This window comes from Nerophis ophidion, linkage group LG01, assembly GCF_033978795.1.
Source record: "Nerophis ophidion isolate RoL-2023_Sa linkage group LG01, RoL_Noph_v1.0, whole genome shotgun sequence".
Classification (NCBI taxonomy): Eukaryota; Metazoa; Chordata; class Actinopteri; order Syngnathiformes; family Syngnathidae; genus Nerophis; species Nerophis ophidion.
In genome coordinates this window covers 86,565,102-86,580,101 of record NC_084611.1, presented here as the reverse complement: position 1 = coordinate 86,580,101, position 15,000 = coordinate 86,565,102, and the positions used below count along the sequence as shown (strand labels likewise).

The following is a 15,000-nucleotide window of genomic DNA, read 5'->3' as shown; positions in this document are numbered from 1 at the left end:
ACTCGGACCAGGACTCGGACCAAGACTCGGACCAGGACTCACCTTTCCTCGGCCTCGGTCGACTCAAAGCTGAGCACTTCGGCCATGACGCTGTCGATCTCCAGTTTGAGCTTCTGCACACAAAAATACAATTCACGTTTACACCTGAAGTCTCGGCACGGATCGTGTCCAAAACCTGGAAGGTGATCCACACCATGGGTCTCAAACCGGAGGCAGGGGGCCCGGGTCTGGCCCGCCACGGCATTTTAATGTGGCCCGCCAACGCATCAATAACGTACCTCGTATTTTCTTACCAAATGTATTAGGAAGAAAACAAAAATGTACTGCAAAAAATTGAGAGTATTTAAACTTTGATATTATCCAGTATTAAAACTGTAAAAATGTAAAAAAAATTTATGGTAAAATTGACACAGGGGTTTTTACAGTATGTTACTGTAAATTGAAAAAAAATCTACAACAGTTTTTTTTTACTGAAAAAGGCTGGTGACTAAGCTTCCAATTTTTTTACAATAAAATCTATTGTTGTTTTTACGGTGTATTACCGTCAATGGAAAAAAAATGGTAAGTACATTTTTTTACAGTAAAAAAATTTGTCAGCTTGATTTTTCAGAATTTTTAAAAATGTGAAACTTTTTTCCGTTTACAGTAAAATGTAAAAAAAACTATACATTTTACAGTAAAATTCTGGCAACTACGCTGCTATGTACATACCGTAAAAAAGTGGTACTTTTTCTATTCAAAGTAAAATGTTGTAAAAACCAACATTCATTTTACAGTAACATTCTAGCAACTAAACTGTCAGTTTTTTACCGTAAAAAAAAAGATGGTACCGTGTTTCCATTTACCGTAATATGTTGTAAAAAATTTTTTCTTTTTTTTAGATTAAAATGTTTTTTTTACAGTGTATTATTGTAAATGGAAAAAACGGTAGCACTGTTTTTTTTAACAGTAAATTTTTTTTAGCTGAATTGCCAGAATATATATATTTTTTTAAAGTGGTAATTTTTTTCCATTTACAGTAAAATGTAAGAACCGCCATAAATTTTACAGTAAAATTTTGGCTGCCAGGTATTTATCAGAAAACAAAAAAAGTGGTACCGCTTTTCAATTCACCAAATAAATTGTTAGTTTTTTTTAAGATCAACATTTTGGTGACTGACCAAAATCTACAGTTGTTGATTTTACTGTGTATTTTTGTAAATGGTAAAAAAAAAAATGGTACCTACATTTTTTTAACGGTAAAAAATTGTCAGCTCAGTTATCAGAATTTTCAAAAATGTGATACTTTTTTCCATTTACAGTAAAATGTTGGAGAAAAAAAAACACCATAAATTTGACAGTAAAATTCTGGCGACTAAGCTGCCAGGTATTTACCGTAAAAAAAAAAAAAAAAAGTGGTACTGTGTTTCCATTTACCGTAATATGTTGAAAAATTTCGTTTTTTTAAGATTAAAATTGTTTTGTTTTTTTACGGTGTATTATTGTTGCACCATTTTTTTTACAGTAAAAAATTGTCAGCTCAGTTGCCAGAATAAAATCTTTTTAAAAAAGTGGTAATTTTTTTTCATTTACAGTCAAATGTAACAACCACCATAAATTTCACAGTAAAATTTTGACGACTAAGCTGCCAGTTATTTACCGGGGTAAAAAAAAAGTAGTACCGTTTTTTTTACCATATAATTAGTAAACTTTTTTTTTTTCTAAGATTAAAATTTTGGTGACTGAATTGCCAATATCTACGGTTGTTGATTTTACAGTGTATTATGGTAAATGTAAAAAAAAAATGCTCCCCAGATTTTTTTGACGGTAAAAAATTGTCAGCTCAGTTGTCAAAATTTAAAATTTTTTTATACTTTTTTCCATTTACAGTAAAATAAAAAAAATAAAAAACACCATATATTTTACAGTAAAAAATATGGCGACTAAGCTGCCAGGTATTTACCGTAAATTTTTTTTTTACTCTTTTTCCATTTACCGTAACATGTGGTAAAAAATTGTATAGTTTTTTTTTACTTTAATATCTACGATTGTTGTTTTTTACGGTGTATTATTATAAAAGAAAACAAACGGTACCGCAGTTTTTTTTTACAATTCAATTTAAAAAAAGGTCACCTCAGATGCCAGAAACAAAAAAATTGTACTTTTTTTTCTCCTTTTACTGCAAAATCTTGTAAAAACCACCATAAATTGTTCAGTAAAATTCTGGTGACAAAGCTGCCAGATATTTATGGTATATAAATATATTTTTTTTTACCGTAAAAAAAAAAAAAGAGTAAAATTTTCCCCCATTTATCGTAATATGTTAAGAATTTTTTTTTTTTTACGATAGAATAAAAAAAAAAAAAAATGCTACTGTTTTTCTATTTACCGTATTATGTCGTAAAAAAAAATATTTTTTTACAGTAAAATTTGGGTGTCTGAGTTGCCATTTTTTTCACTGTAATATCTACAGATTTGGAAAAATATGTACAATATCAAATACATAGGAAAATGCATGTACTGTAAAATTCGCTGTAAAATGCAGCCCTTTGAGGGAAGCCATAACTGTGATGTAATCTTCAAAATAAACGAGTCTGACAATCTTGTTCTACGCTGTAAAATTTAAATTAAAAAACAATTTTACAGTAAAAAATGTTACCGTAAAATTTTTTTTTTTCCACAGAAAATGACTGCAAATAGAAAAAAATCTCTGTTTATAATGTTAACATTCTGCTGACTGAGCTGCCGTTTTTGCACCATCCATGTCAGGCTTGCCTCTGACAGTTTGTGAAGTGAATTATATTTATATAGCGCTTTTCTCTAGTGACTCAAAGCGCTTTACATGGTGAAACCCAATATCTAAATTACATTTAAACCAGTGTGGATGGCACTGGGAGCAGGTGGGTAAAGTGTCTTGCCCAAGGACACAACGGCAGTGACTAGGATGGCGGAGGTGGGAATCGAACCTGCAACCCCCACGTTGCTGGCACGTGCACTCTACCAACCGAGCTATACCGCCCCCGTTTGACTGTGTTGTAGTTTCTCCTGTGTGTTTAGTAATTCCTGTCCTTAGTTCCTGTCAGCACTCTTATTTTGGTTCAGCTTCCTGTCTATCTCCCGGAGTTCCCCCTCAGCTGCGGCTGATTGGCATCTGGCCACACCTGGTGTAAATCAGTCCGCTCCTATTTAGACCTGCTTTGTTACTCCAGTCAGTGCTGGATTATTGTCGTTGCTACCTGTCGTGTCGTATCATATCTTGTCCATGCAGCGTTGCGGTAAGCTATATAGTGAAGTGAATTATATTTATATAGCGCTTTTCTCTAGTGACTCAAAGCGCTTTACATAGTGAAACCCAATATTTAAGTTACATTTAAACCAGTGTGGGTGGCACTGGGAGCAGGTGGGTAAAGTGTCTTGCCCAAGGACACAACGGCAGTGACTAGGATGGCGGAAGCGGGAATCGAACCTGCAACCCTCAAGTTGCTGGCACGGCTGCTCTACCAACTGAGCTATACGATAGTGGTTTGTAGCTTATTGTCTTTTGTTCCCCGCTTCCAAGTTTGTTTTCTTATTACAAGTACGACTTCTGGTTTTCCTGCTCGATTCTTGCTATCTTACATGCTAAGTTCCCTTTTGTTTTCTAGCTCCCATGCTAGCTCCCTTAGTTTGTTATCCGCCCACGTGCGCGCTTTTTGTTTGTACCCTTTGTGGGTTTTTGTCTTCGTGTTTTAAATTAAATCATGTTTTCCCATTCAATGCCTGCCTCCTCTGCATCTTGGGGTTGGACAACACCAAACTTTGACGATCTAGTCCGACCTTGTTAGAGTGCAGTGTACCTGGATGTCGTCCAGCAGGTGTTTCTTGTACATCTTCAAGCTCTCCAGCTCCATCTTCTCATCTGCTGTGAAGCCTGACAGAAAAGCAAAACAAGACCAGCCTCGTTTTTTTTTTTTGTTTTTATGTTTTGTCTTTCTCGGCGTTCATTTCAGTAAAAAAGGGGAAGTGACCTGCGACCACAGCTTCTTTGCTCATTTTGAGAAGAAACCTGAATGGATGCAGGTCCCAATTGACGGGCGAAAACATTAAAAACAGGGCCCTCGGTCGATCAATCAGAAGGTTGGACGGCAGTTCTTAGTTGTCTGGAATGGGCCCCTAGCAGGCACAAAACGTTGATACAACGTTGATTAAAAGCGACATCAGTGTGTAAAGGATATCACCACATGGGCTCAGGAACACTTCAGAAAACCACTGTCCATAACAACAGTTCGTCGCTACATCTGTAAGGACAAGTTGAAACTCTACTATGCAAAGTGAAAGCCATTTATTAACAACACCCAGAAATGCCGCCTGCTACACTGGGCCCGAGCTCATCTAAGATGGGCTAATGCAAAGTGGGAATGTGTTCTGTGGTCTGACAAGTCCACATTACATATTGTTTTTGGAAACTGTGGACATTGTGTCCCTCGGATTAAAGTGGAAAAGAACCATCCGGACTTTTATAGGCGCAAACCTGAAAAGCCATTATGATTGTGATGGTACGGGGGTGTATTAGTGCCCAAGGCATGGGTAACTTACACATTTGTGAAGGCACCATGAATGCTGAAAGGTACATACAGGTTTTGGAGCAACACATGTTGCCATCCAAGCAACATTATCATGGACGCCCCTGCTTATTTTAGCAAGACAATGCCAAGCCACATGCTACAACAGCGTGGCTTCATAATAATGGAGTGCGGGCACTAAACTGGCCTGCCTGTTGTCCAGACCTGTCTCCCATTGCTAAGTAATTCACAAACAAGGATGGGGCGAGGGTCACCAATTTGTAAGCAAATTGTCGAACAGTTTTAGAAAAACATTTTTCAAAGAGCTATAGCAAGGAATTTAGGGATGTCACCATCTACGGTCCGTAAAATCATCAAAAGGTTCGAGGAATCTGGAGAAATTACTGCACGTTAGACGATACTGCATCAAAAAGCGACATCAGTGTGTAAAGGATATCACCACATGGGCTCAGGAAAACTTCAGAAAACCACTGTCCATAACAACAGTTTGTCGCTACATCTCTAAGGGCAAGTTAAAACTCTACTATGCAAAGTGAAAGCCATTTATCAACAACACCCAGAAATGCCGCCGGCTTCGCTGGGCCCGAGCTCATCTAAGATGGGCTGATGCAAAAGTGGGAAAGTGTTCTGTGGTCTGACGTGTCCACATTTCAAATTGTTTTTGGAAACTGTGGACATTGTGTCCCTCGGATTAAAGTGGAAAAGAACCATCCGGACTTTTATAGGCGCAAAGTTGAAAAGCCAGCATCTGTGATTCTACGGGGGTGTATTAGTGCCCAAGGCATGGGTAACTTACACATTTGTGAAGGCACCATGAATGCTGAAAGGTACATACAGGTTTTGGAGCAACACATGTTGCCATCCAAGCAACATTATCATGGACGCCCCTGCTTATTTCAGCAAGACAATGCCAAGCCACGTGCTACAACAGCGTGGCTTCATAGTAAAAGAGTGCAGGTACTAAACTGGCCTGCCTGTTGTCCAGACCTGTCTCCCATTGCTAAGTAATTCACAAACAAGGATGGGGCGAGGGTCACCAATTTGTAAGCAAATTGTCGAACAGTTTTAGAAAAACATTTTTCAACGAGCTATTGCAAGGAATTTAGGGATGTCACCATCTACGGTCCGTAAAATCATCAAAAGGTTCAAGGAATCTGGAGAAATCACTGCACGTTAGGCGGCACTGCATCAAAAAGCGACATCAGTGTGTAAAGGATATCACCACATGGGCTCAGGAAAACTTCAGAAAACCACTGTCCATAGCAACAGTTCGTCGCTACATTTTTGCAATGTGTTGCTGCCATTAAATTCTAAGTTAGTGATTATTTTCAAACTAAAATTCAGTTTCTCAGTCGGAACATCAAATATATTGTCTTTGCAGTCTATTCAATTGAATATAAGTTGAAAATGTTTAGCAAATCATTGTATTCTGTTTTTATTTCCCATTTACACAACGTGCCGACTTCACTGGTTTGGGGTTTTGTATTTTTTGTTAATTAATGCTATGCGACAAGCGTGCCCGAAATTGTATTTTCTAGTTCTTTTGCCCGTGATCCAATCTCGTGTCTGACATGCTCTTGTGTCGTTAATCACCGGGAGTACTTTGACACGGAAATAGTTAAGACGGTGCATGCGATCCCAGCCAAACGAGGTCGTCGTTTCTAACTTCCTGTTGTGTGTCGGTCGCTGTTTAAAGTCGAGTTTGTTTCAGTGGCGGCGCACGACCGCCGCACTTCCCCTTTGCAGATGTTGGCATGTGAACGACAACACTTCAGCTCTGCACTCTTACTGTGTGACACTTGTGCAACACACACACACTTTTGATGACTTAGTGTGTGTGTGTGTGTGTGTGTGTGTGTGTGTGTGTGTGTGTGTGTGTGTGTGTGTGTGTGTGTGTGTGTGTGTGTGTGTGTGTGTGTGTCACACACAATAAGTCATCAAAAATTTGAAAAAAGAAGAAGCGGCATTTAAATAGTCACCATGTGGAGGATATGTCACATAAAAAAAAGATATATATATATATATATATATATATATATATATATATATATATATATATTTATATATATATGTATAGACCTATATATATATTTTTTTTTGGATATACAGTATATACAATAAAAAAAAATATATATATACATATATATATATATATTTATATATATATATATTTTTTTTCTCTTTGTATGTACGTATACTAGAGATGCGCGGCTAGGCAATTATATTATCCGCAAACGCATCACCAAAGTCGTCTTCCACCCGCCATCCACCCGAACCAACCTTTTATCAGAACCGCGACCGCCCGCCCGCTGAAATACATCAGATGTCGGCCACCTTTACCGCTCACAGATCTATTTAAAACCGTTTCACAGAGTAATGAAGACAATTGGAGCCGCTGACGTTCTCGCGAATTGTTCATCCCGAATGACAATAATAAGGGCGTGCTGTGAAGCCGTTGCCTTATACACCTTCAACGACATGTACAAACCAATTCTTAGTCCGGCAACATGTTGTGTGCAGCTTCCGCAATCACTCGTACAAGACTGCAAGGCATACTGGGTGATACGGAGTACACTGATGGTTGTGATATAAACAACTTTAACGCTTACTAATATGCGCCACGCTGTGAAGCCACACCAAACAAGATTGACAAACACATTTCGGGAGAACATCCTCACAGTAACACAACATAAACGCAACACAACAAATACCCAGAATCCTTTGTATCTGTGACAATTCCTGAATATATTTTACACCGCCGCGCCCCCAACCCCGCCCACCTTACCGACGCACGGAGGGGTTGCTGCTAGCGGGGTGAATAAAATAGTCAGGAAGTGTCATGGATACAAAGGATTCTGGGTATTTGTTGTGTTGCGTTTATGTTGTGTTACTACAAGGGATACCGACCCCAGAACCATGTATATCAAATATTTCCGGATGGTTCAACCGCCACCCGCTCAAATTTAATTAAAATCTATTTTTCCGTCATGTCACCCGCCCGACCCGTGGTTTATCCGCGGACTCCGCGGATGAAACCGCAAACCGCGCATCTCTAACGTATACATACATATATGTATATTTACTAAATATATATACATATACATTTTATAAATTCAAACATACATATATATATGTATATATATATATATATATATATATATATATATATATATATATATACATACCTTCACGTAATATTGAAAATAAACTTTTTGATTGAGAATAATAAAAAGAGACTTTTTGATAATATACGCTGACATTTACACTATATATATATATGTATATATACATATATACATATATATATATATATATATATATATATATATATATATATATATATATATATATATATATATATATATATATATATATATATCAAGTCAAAAAGTTGACCAGTTATCTTACTATAATATTTGCCCATTGTTATTATCCCTGGAAACATTTAACACATTAAAATATTTTTGCCACACAGTACATTTTTAGTTCCATAAAACCACATAAAAAAATTACTTAAAAAGTAAAATAAACCTATAACAGTAATACTCCTAAATAATGATAACTATTGCAAAACATATTTAGACTTACCCATTTGGCAGTCAGTCATGAGATCCAGCGACAAAGAGAAGAATGTGAAAATAAAGGTGGAAGATGTCATCAAATGTTCAGTCAGCTTGTGCAGCATCAGCACATTGAATGAAGCCTTGCCTCTAACCACGCCCACATTGGCCACGCCTCCTCTGTGTCGATTCACCAGGACATTATTCAAGGCGCCCTTCAAAATAAAACACAAGAGTGAGCCGAGTTTTTTTTTTTTTGGTTTGTTTTTGTAGTCGGTTTTAAATGACAAATTATTATTATTATTATTTTTATTATTATTCAAGTCATTCATCTGATATAAATGTCAGCTCATGAGCAGGTCACGTGGTAAGGCTGACTTCCAGTAACGTCAGTCAAAAAGGTGACATCCTGTCCCGACCTGCAGGAAGTGTTGAAAGGTTGCACTGTCGTCCTGGTAACGTAGAGAAATGTTTGTCAACATGACTATGCTCCAAGCAAAAAAAAAATGAAAGTAAAACCTGGCGTGATAAATCAAAATGATCATTTAAATGTTGGGAAATGATTAAAAATACAAAAGCCCTTGAATTGATTTTGTTATTGCAGAAATTTAAAGTGATTTAAATGATCATTTTTTTTGTATGTTTGAATTTTGTATATTATCCTATTTTTTATTATTATTTTTATATTCTATTTGTATTTGCTTTAGTTTTGAAGCGATTAAGATGAGCCTTTTTTGTCTGTTTGAATTTTGTATATTATCCTATTTTTTATTATTATTTTTTTTATAATCTATTTGTATTTGCTTTAGTTTTAAAGTCATTCAGATGAGCATTTTTGTATGTTTGAATTTTGTATCTTATCCTATATTTTTTATTATTATTTATTGTTATTATTTTTATATTCTATTTGTATTTGCTTTAGTTTTAAAGTGATTTATATTAACCTTTTTTGTATGTTTGAATTTTGTATTTTATGCTATATTTGTAATTATTATTTATTTTATTATTTTTATATTTTATTTGTATTTGCTTTAGTTTTAAAGTCATTCAGATGAGCATTTTTTGTATGTTTGAATTTTGTATCTTATCCTATATTTTTTATTATTATTTATTGTTATTATTTTTTATATTCTATTTGTATTTGCTTTAGTTTTAAAGTCATTCAGATGAATTTTTGTGCTTGAATTTTGTATCTTATCCTATGTTTTTTTTACTATCATTTATTGTTATTATTTTATATTCTATTTGTATTTGCTTTAGTTTTAAAGGGATTTGGACTAACCTTTTTTGTATGTTTGAATTTTGTATCTTATCCTATATTTTTTTATTATTATTTATTGTTATTATTTTTATATTGTATTTGTATTTGTTTTAGTTTTAAAGTGATTTAGATCAGCCTTTTTTGTATGTTTGAATTTTGTATATTATCCTATTTTTTAAATTATTATTTATTGTTATCATTTTTATATTCTATTTGTATTTGCTTTAGTTTTAAAGTCATTCAGATGAGCTTTTTTGTGTTTGAATTTTGTATCTTATCCTATGTTTTTTTTTATTATTATTTATTGTTATTATTTTTATATTCTATTTGTATTTGCTTTAGTTTTGAAGTAATTTAGATGAGCCTTTTTTTTCTGTCTGAATTTTGTATCTTGACCTATTTTTATTATTTTTATATTGTATTTGTATTTGCTTTAGTTTTAAAGTGATTTGGATGAGCTTTATTAGTATGTTTAATTTTTGATCCATCCTATTTTATTATTATTATTTATTGTTATTATTTTTATTTTGTTTTGCTTTAGTTTTAAAGTAATTTAGATGAGCCTTTTTTGTCTGCTTGAATTTTGTATCTTGTCCTGTTTTTATTATTATTATTCTTATATTCTATTTGTATTTGCTTTACTTTTAAAGTGATTTGGATGAGCCTTATTAGTATGTTTAATTTTTGTATCCATCCTATTTCTTTTATTATTATTCATTGTTATTATTTTTATATTCTATTTGTATTTGCTATAGTTTTCCTTCCGTTACATAATTTGCGAAAGACTGTATTTGCTCAACCTGACGGATTAAAAAAAAAAAAAAAAAAAAAAAAAAAGGTTGTCACATTGTCGTCACAAGTCTTTGCCGGAAATAGCCGGAACATCCACTGCGTTTAGCTTGTACTTGAATTTAACTATGACCTTTATATTGAAAAAATGTGAACTATAGAAACAAAAATATGTATTTTTTTTATTTCTCCATCATCATCATAACGTTTATACTAGTTAAAAAAAAAAGAAGAAAAAAAAAAGTTTTCTAATGTTGCTTTATGTTGAAATCAGGCTCTGGACCCCCTCTAGTGGTTGTACTGTCACATTACAGACATTGTCATTGTTGAATAAGAATTTTAATAAAACTAAAATGTTAAGCTGCTTGGAATCAACAAACTCTTCGACAATATAAGAAAATACAATGAAAATATTTAAAAAGCTACATTCAAACAAATGTTTAATACAAATATTTACAACATCATTATAGAACATGGGTGTCAAACTGTAATTTGCACGTGTGCTATCCCACCCCCCAAAAAAACCTCCCACAAACTATTTTTAGTTGCAAATGCGACTAAAATGCATTGAAAACAGCGTGACACTTCCGCATCAATCACTTTCACAATCACAGTCCATTTGGTTATGGTTATGGATTAAGTTTATTTCAAAAAATGCTGTTGTACTCTAGTTTGATCAACATTGGATGGATTTGTTTTGGGAGCAAAATGTGATGAAAGGTTAAAATCTGCATTTGCACGTGTGCTACTCCCCCCCCCCCCCCCCCCCCCCAAAAACTCCCACAAACTATTTTTAGTCGAAAACGCGACTAAAATGCATTGCAAACAGAGTGACACTTACATCAATCACCTGAGCAATCACAGTCGATTTGGTTATGGTTATGGATTAAGTTTATTTCAAAAACGCTATTGTACTCTAGTTTGATCAAATTTGAATGGATTTGTTTTGGGAGCAAAATGTGTTGAAGGGCTGATACCTGCATTCGCACTTGTGGTACTCCCCCCACCCAAAAAAAACTCGCACAAACTATGTTTAGTCGCAAATGCGACTAAAATGCATTTAAAAAAGAGTGACACTTCAACGTCAATCACAGTCCATTTGGTTATGGTTATGGATTAAGTTTATTTCAAAAATGCTATTGTACTCTAGTTTGATCAACTTTGGATGGATTTTTTTGGGGAGCAAAATGTGATGAAAAGTTCAAATCCGCATTTGCACGTGTGTTATTTTAATTTTTTTTGTCCCCAAAACTCCCACGAACTATTTTTAGTCACAAATGTGACTAAAATGCTCACACTGCTACATGCTAACGTCACATCTTAACATCATGCTCGGTTAGCATATTCGCCGAAGAAAAAACGAAATGATCAAACTTAAAGCTCCCCGCACGTGTAGCTGGCGAAAGGCTTTATTTTAAGATGCGTAGCAAAGCCTGTCTATTTTTGTTGTTTCAATAACCAGACGTTGAAAGTTTCAGCTTAGCAAGAAGACAACAATTGACAAAGACCTGCGTTGACGTCAACTCTCAGGAACGAGTCCAACTAGAAAACCCAAAGATTTTAAGTCCTTACAGACATTTTATGAAGTACGCCTGTTTGAGAACGTCACGGAATGTTCCATTTTTTTGCATCAGAAACCTTACAAAGCCTGCAGTTTTTCCTCATGGGAGATCTTTCCTGGGCTTGATCATCACAACCACCTGTGCTCAACTGGGATTTTATTTGCTTATTTAATTATTCCATTTATTGAATTCTATTTAGAACCTACACTATTAATATTCTGTTGTGTTTACATTTTTATGTACGTGCTTTTGTTCTTGTCGCACTCATTGGGACAAATCTGAGACTTTGGGTTCTAAATCTCGTATTATCTCAGTGACAATAAAGTTCACAAATCCTTAAATCTTCTTCATCGTTATGAGACGGAAGATGAACGAGCTCCGTCTTAATTTAAATGAGTGTAAAACAATAATAACAAAGAAAGTACATTTTCAATTTTGATGATACTAGTTAAAATATCAACATTATAAAAACTACTACAATCATACATTTCGGACGTACACAAAGTCGTTTTCAGTCATACGAAATTGCTTATGAAAGTAATTAAACATACTTTTTCCGCTTTTTTCAGCCGGGAGACATAGTCTTTCCAACTCGTCCTGGGTCTTCCCCCGTGGTCTCCTACCGGTCGGACGTGCCCTAAACACCTCTCTAGGGAAGCGTTAGGATGGCATCCTGACCCATGAAAACACAGATCTTGTTCTGTTTACGAAAAGTCGGTTGATGCGATTGGAAAACCAGATCTCAACCCAGAAGCAGATACCATCGACTTCGGGGGATGTTCCCAAGCCAGCCGGGAGACATAGTCGTCCCAATGTGTCCTGGATAACAAATACCATCAGGTTATCCGAGGTCGGGTTGCGGGGGCATCAGCCCAGACTTCCCTCTCCCCAAGCCACTTCATTCAGGTCCTCCCAGGGGATGTTCCCAGGCCAGCCAGGAGACATAGTCTTCCCAACATGTCCTGGGTCTTCCCCGTGGCCTCCTACCGGTCGGACGTGCCCTAAACACTTCCCTAAGAAGGCGTTTGCGTGGCATCCTGACCCATGGACACACCGACCTTGTTCTGTTTACGAAAAGTCGGATTTTGCGATTGGAAAACCAGATCTCAAGGCGCGGTAGACAACCCGGAGGCAAATACCATCAGGTTATCCGAGGTCGGGTCGCGGGGGCATCAGCCCAGACTTCCCTCTCCCCAAGCCACTTCATTCAGGTCCTCCCAGGGGATGTTCCCAGGCCAGCCAGGAGACATAGTCTTCCCAACTTGTCCTGGGTCTTCCCCGTGGCCTCCTTTCGGTCGGACGTGCCCTAAACACCTCCCTCGGAAGGTGTTCGGGTGGCATCCTGACCCATGGAAACACAGATCTTGTTCTGTTTACGAAAAGTCGGATTATGCGATTGGAAAACCAGATCTCAAGGCGCGGTAGACAACCCAGAGGCAAATACCATCGGGTTATCCAAGGTCGGGTCGCGGGGGCATCAGCCCAGACTTCACTCTCCCCAAGCCACTTCATTCAGGTCCTCCCAGGGGATGTTCCCAGGCCAGCCAGGAGACATAGTCTTCCCAACTTATCCTGGGTCTTCCCCGTGGCCTCCTTTCGGTCGGAGGTGCCCTAAACACCTCCCTAGGAAGGTGTTCGGGTGGCATCCTGACCCATGGAAACACCGATCTTGTTCTGTTTACGAAAAGTCGGATTTTGCGATTGGAAAACCAGATATCAAGGCGCGGTAAACAACCCGAAGGCAAATACCATCAGGTTATCCGAGGTCGGGTCGCGGGGGCATCAGCCCAGACTTCCCTCTCCCCAAGCCACTTCGTTCAGGTCCTCCCAGGCCAGCCAGGAGACGTAGTCTTCCCAAAGTGTCCTGGTTCTTCCCCGTGGCCTTCTACCGGTCGGACGTGCCCAAAACACTTCCCTGGGAAGGCGTTCGGGTGGCATCCTGACCCATGGAAAAAACAGATCTTGTTCTGTTTACGGAAAGTCGGATTAGGCGATTGGAAAACCAGATCTCAAGACGCGGTAAACAACCCGAAGGCAAATACCATCGGGTTATCAGAGGTCGGGTCGTGGGGGCATCAGCCCAGACTTCCCTCTCCCCAAGCCACTTCATTCAGGTCCTCCCAGGGGATGTTCCCAGGCCAGCCAGGAGACATAGTCTTCCCAACGTGTCCTGAGTCTTCCCCGTGGCCTCCTACCGGTCGGACGTGCCCTAAACACTACCCTAGGAAGGTGTTCGGGTGGCATCCTGACCCATGGAAACACCGATCTTGTTCTGTTTACAAAAAGTCGGATTTTACGATTGGAAAATTAGATATCAAGGCGCGGTAAACAACCCGAAGGCAAATACCTTCGGGTTATCAGAGGTCGGGTTGCGGGGGCATCAGCCCAGACTTCCCTCTCCCCAAGCCACTTCATTCAGGTCTCCCAGGGGATGTTCCCAGGCCAGCCAAGAGACATAGTCTTCCCAACTTGTCCTGGGTCTTCCCCGTGGCCTCTTACCAGTCGGACGTGCCCTAAACACTTCCCTAGGAAGGCGTTTGCGTGGCATCCTGACCCATGGAAACACCGACCTTGTTCTGTTTACCAAAAGTCGGATTTTGCGATTGGAAAACCAGATATCAAGGCGCGGTAAACAACCCGAAGGCAAATACCTTCGGGTTATCAGAGGTTGGGTCGCGGGGCATCAGCCCAGACTTCCCTCTCCCCAAGCCACTTCATTCAGGTCCTCCCAGGGGATGTTCACAGGCCAGCCAGGAGACATAGTCTTCCCAACGTGTCCTGGGTCTTCCCCGTGGCCTCCTACCGGTCGGACGTGCCCTAAACACTACCCTAGGAAGGCGTTCGGGTGGCATCCTGACCCATGGAAACACCGATCTTGTTCTGTTTACGAAAAGTCGGATTATGCGATTGGAAAATCAGATATCAAGGCGCGGAAGACAACCCGGAGGCAAATACCATCGGGTTATCCGAGGTCGGGTCGCGGGGGCATCAGCCCAGACTTCCCTCTCCCCAAGCCACTTTGTTCAGGTGCTCCCAGGCCAGCCAGGAGACATAGTCTTCCCAACGTGTCCTGGGTCTTCTCCGTGGCCTCCTACCGGTCGGACGTGCCCTAAACACTACCCTAGGTAGGTGTTCGGGTGGCATCCTGACCCATGGAAAAAACAGATCTGGTTCTGTTTACGGAAAGTCGGATTAGGCGATTGGAAAACCAGATCTCAAGACGCGGTAAACAACCTGAAGGCAAATACCATCGGGTTATCAGAAGTTGGGTCGCGGGGCATCAGCCC

General features: G+C 38.3%; 1 protein-coding gene across 2 annotated transcripts in view; it reads right to left on the bottom strand.

Annotated features, from left to right (window-relative positions):
• Positions 1-8,278, bottom strand: part of LOC133561177 (cytohesin-4-like) — a 28,055-nt gene extending 19,777 nt beyond the window's left edge. For both annotated transcript variants that reach the window (XM_061914459.1, XM_061914468.1), the window contains exons 1-3: positions 8,130-8,278; positions 3,816-3,889; positions 43-113 (exon numbers count right to left, since the gene is read on the bottom strand). In XM_061914459.1, the coding sequence (XP_061770443.1) occupies positions 43-113; positions 3,816-3,889; positions 8,130-8,226 (242 nt within the window). In that variant the 5' untranslated portion in view covers positions 8,227-8,278. The remainder of the gene's footprint in view (positions 1-42; positions 114-3,815; positions 3,890-8,129) is intronic.
• Between the last annotated feature and the right edge of the window lie 6,722 nt (positions 8,279-15,000).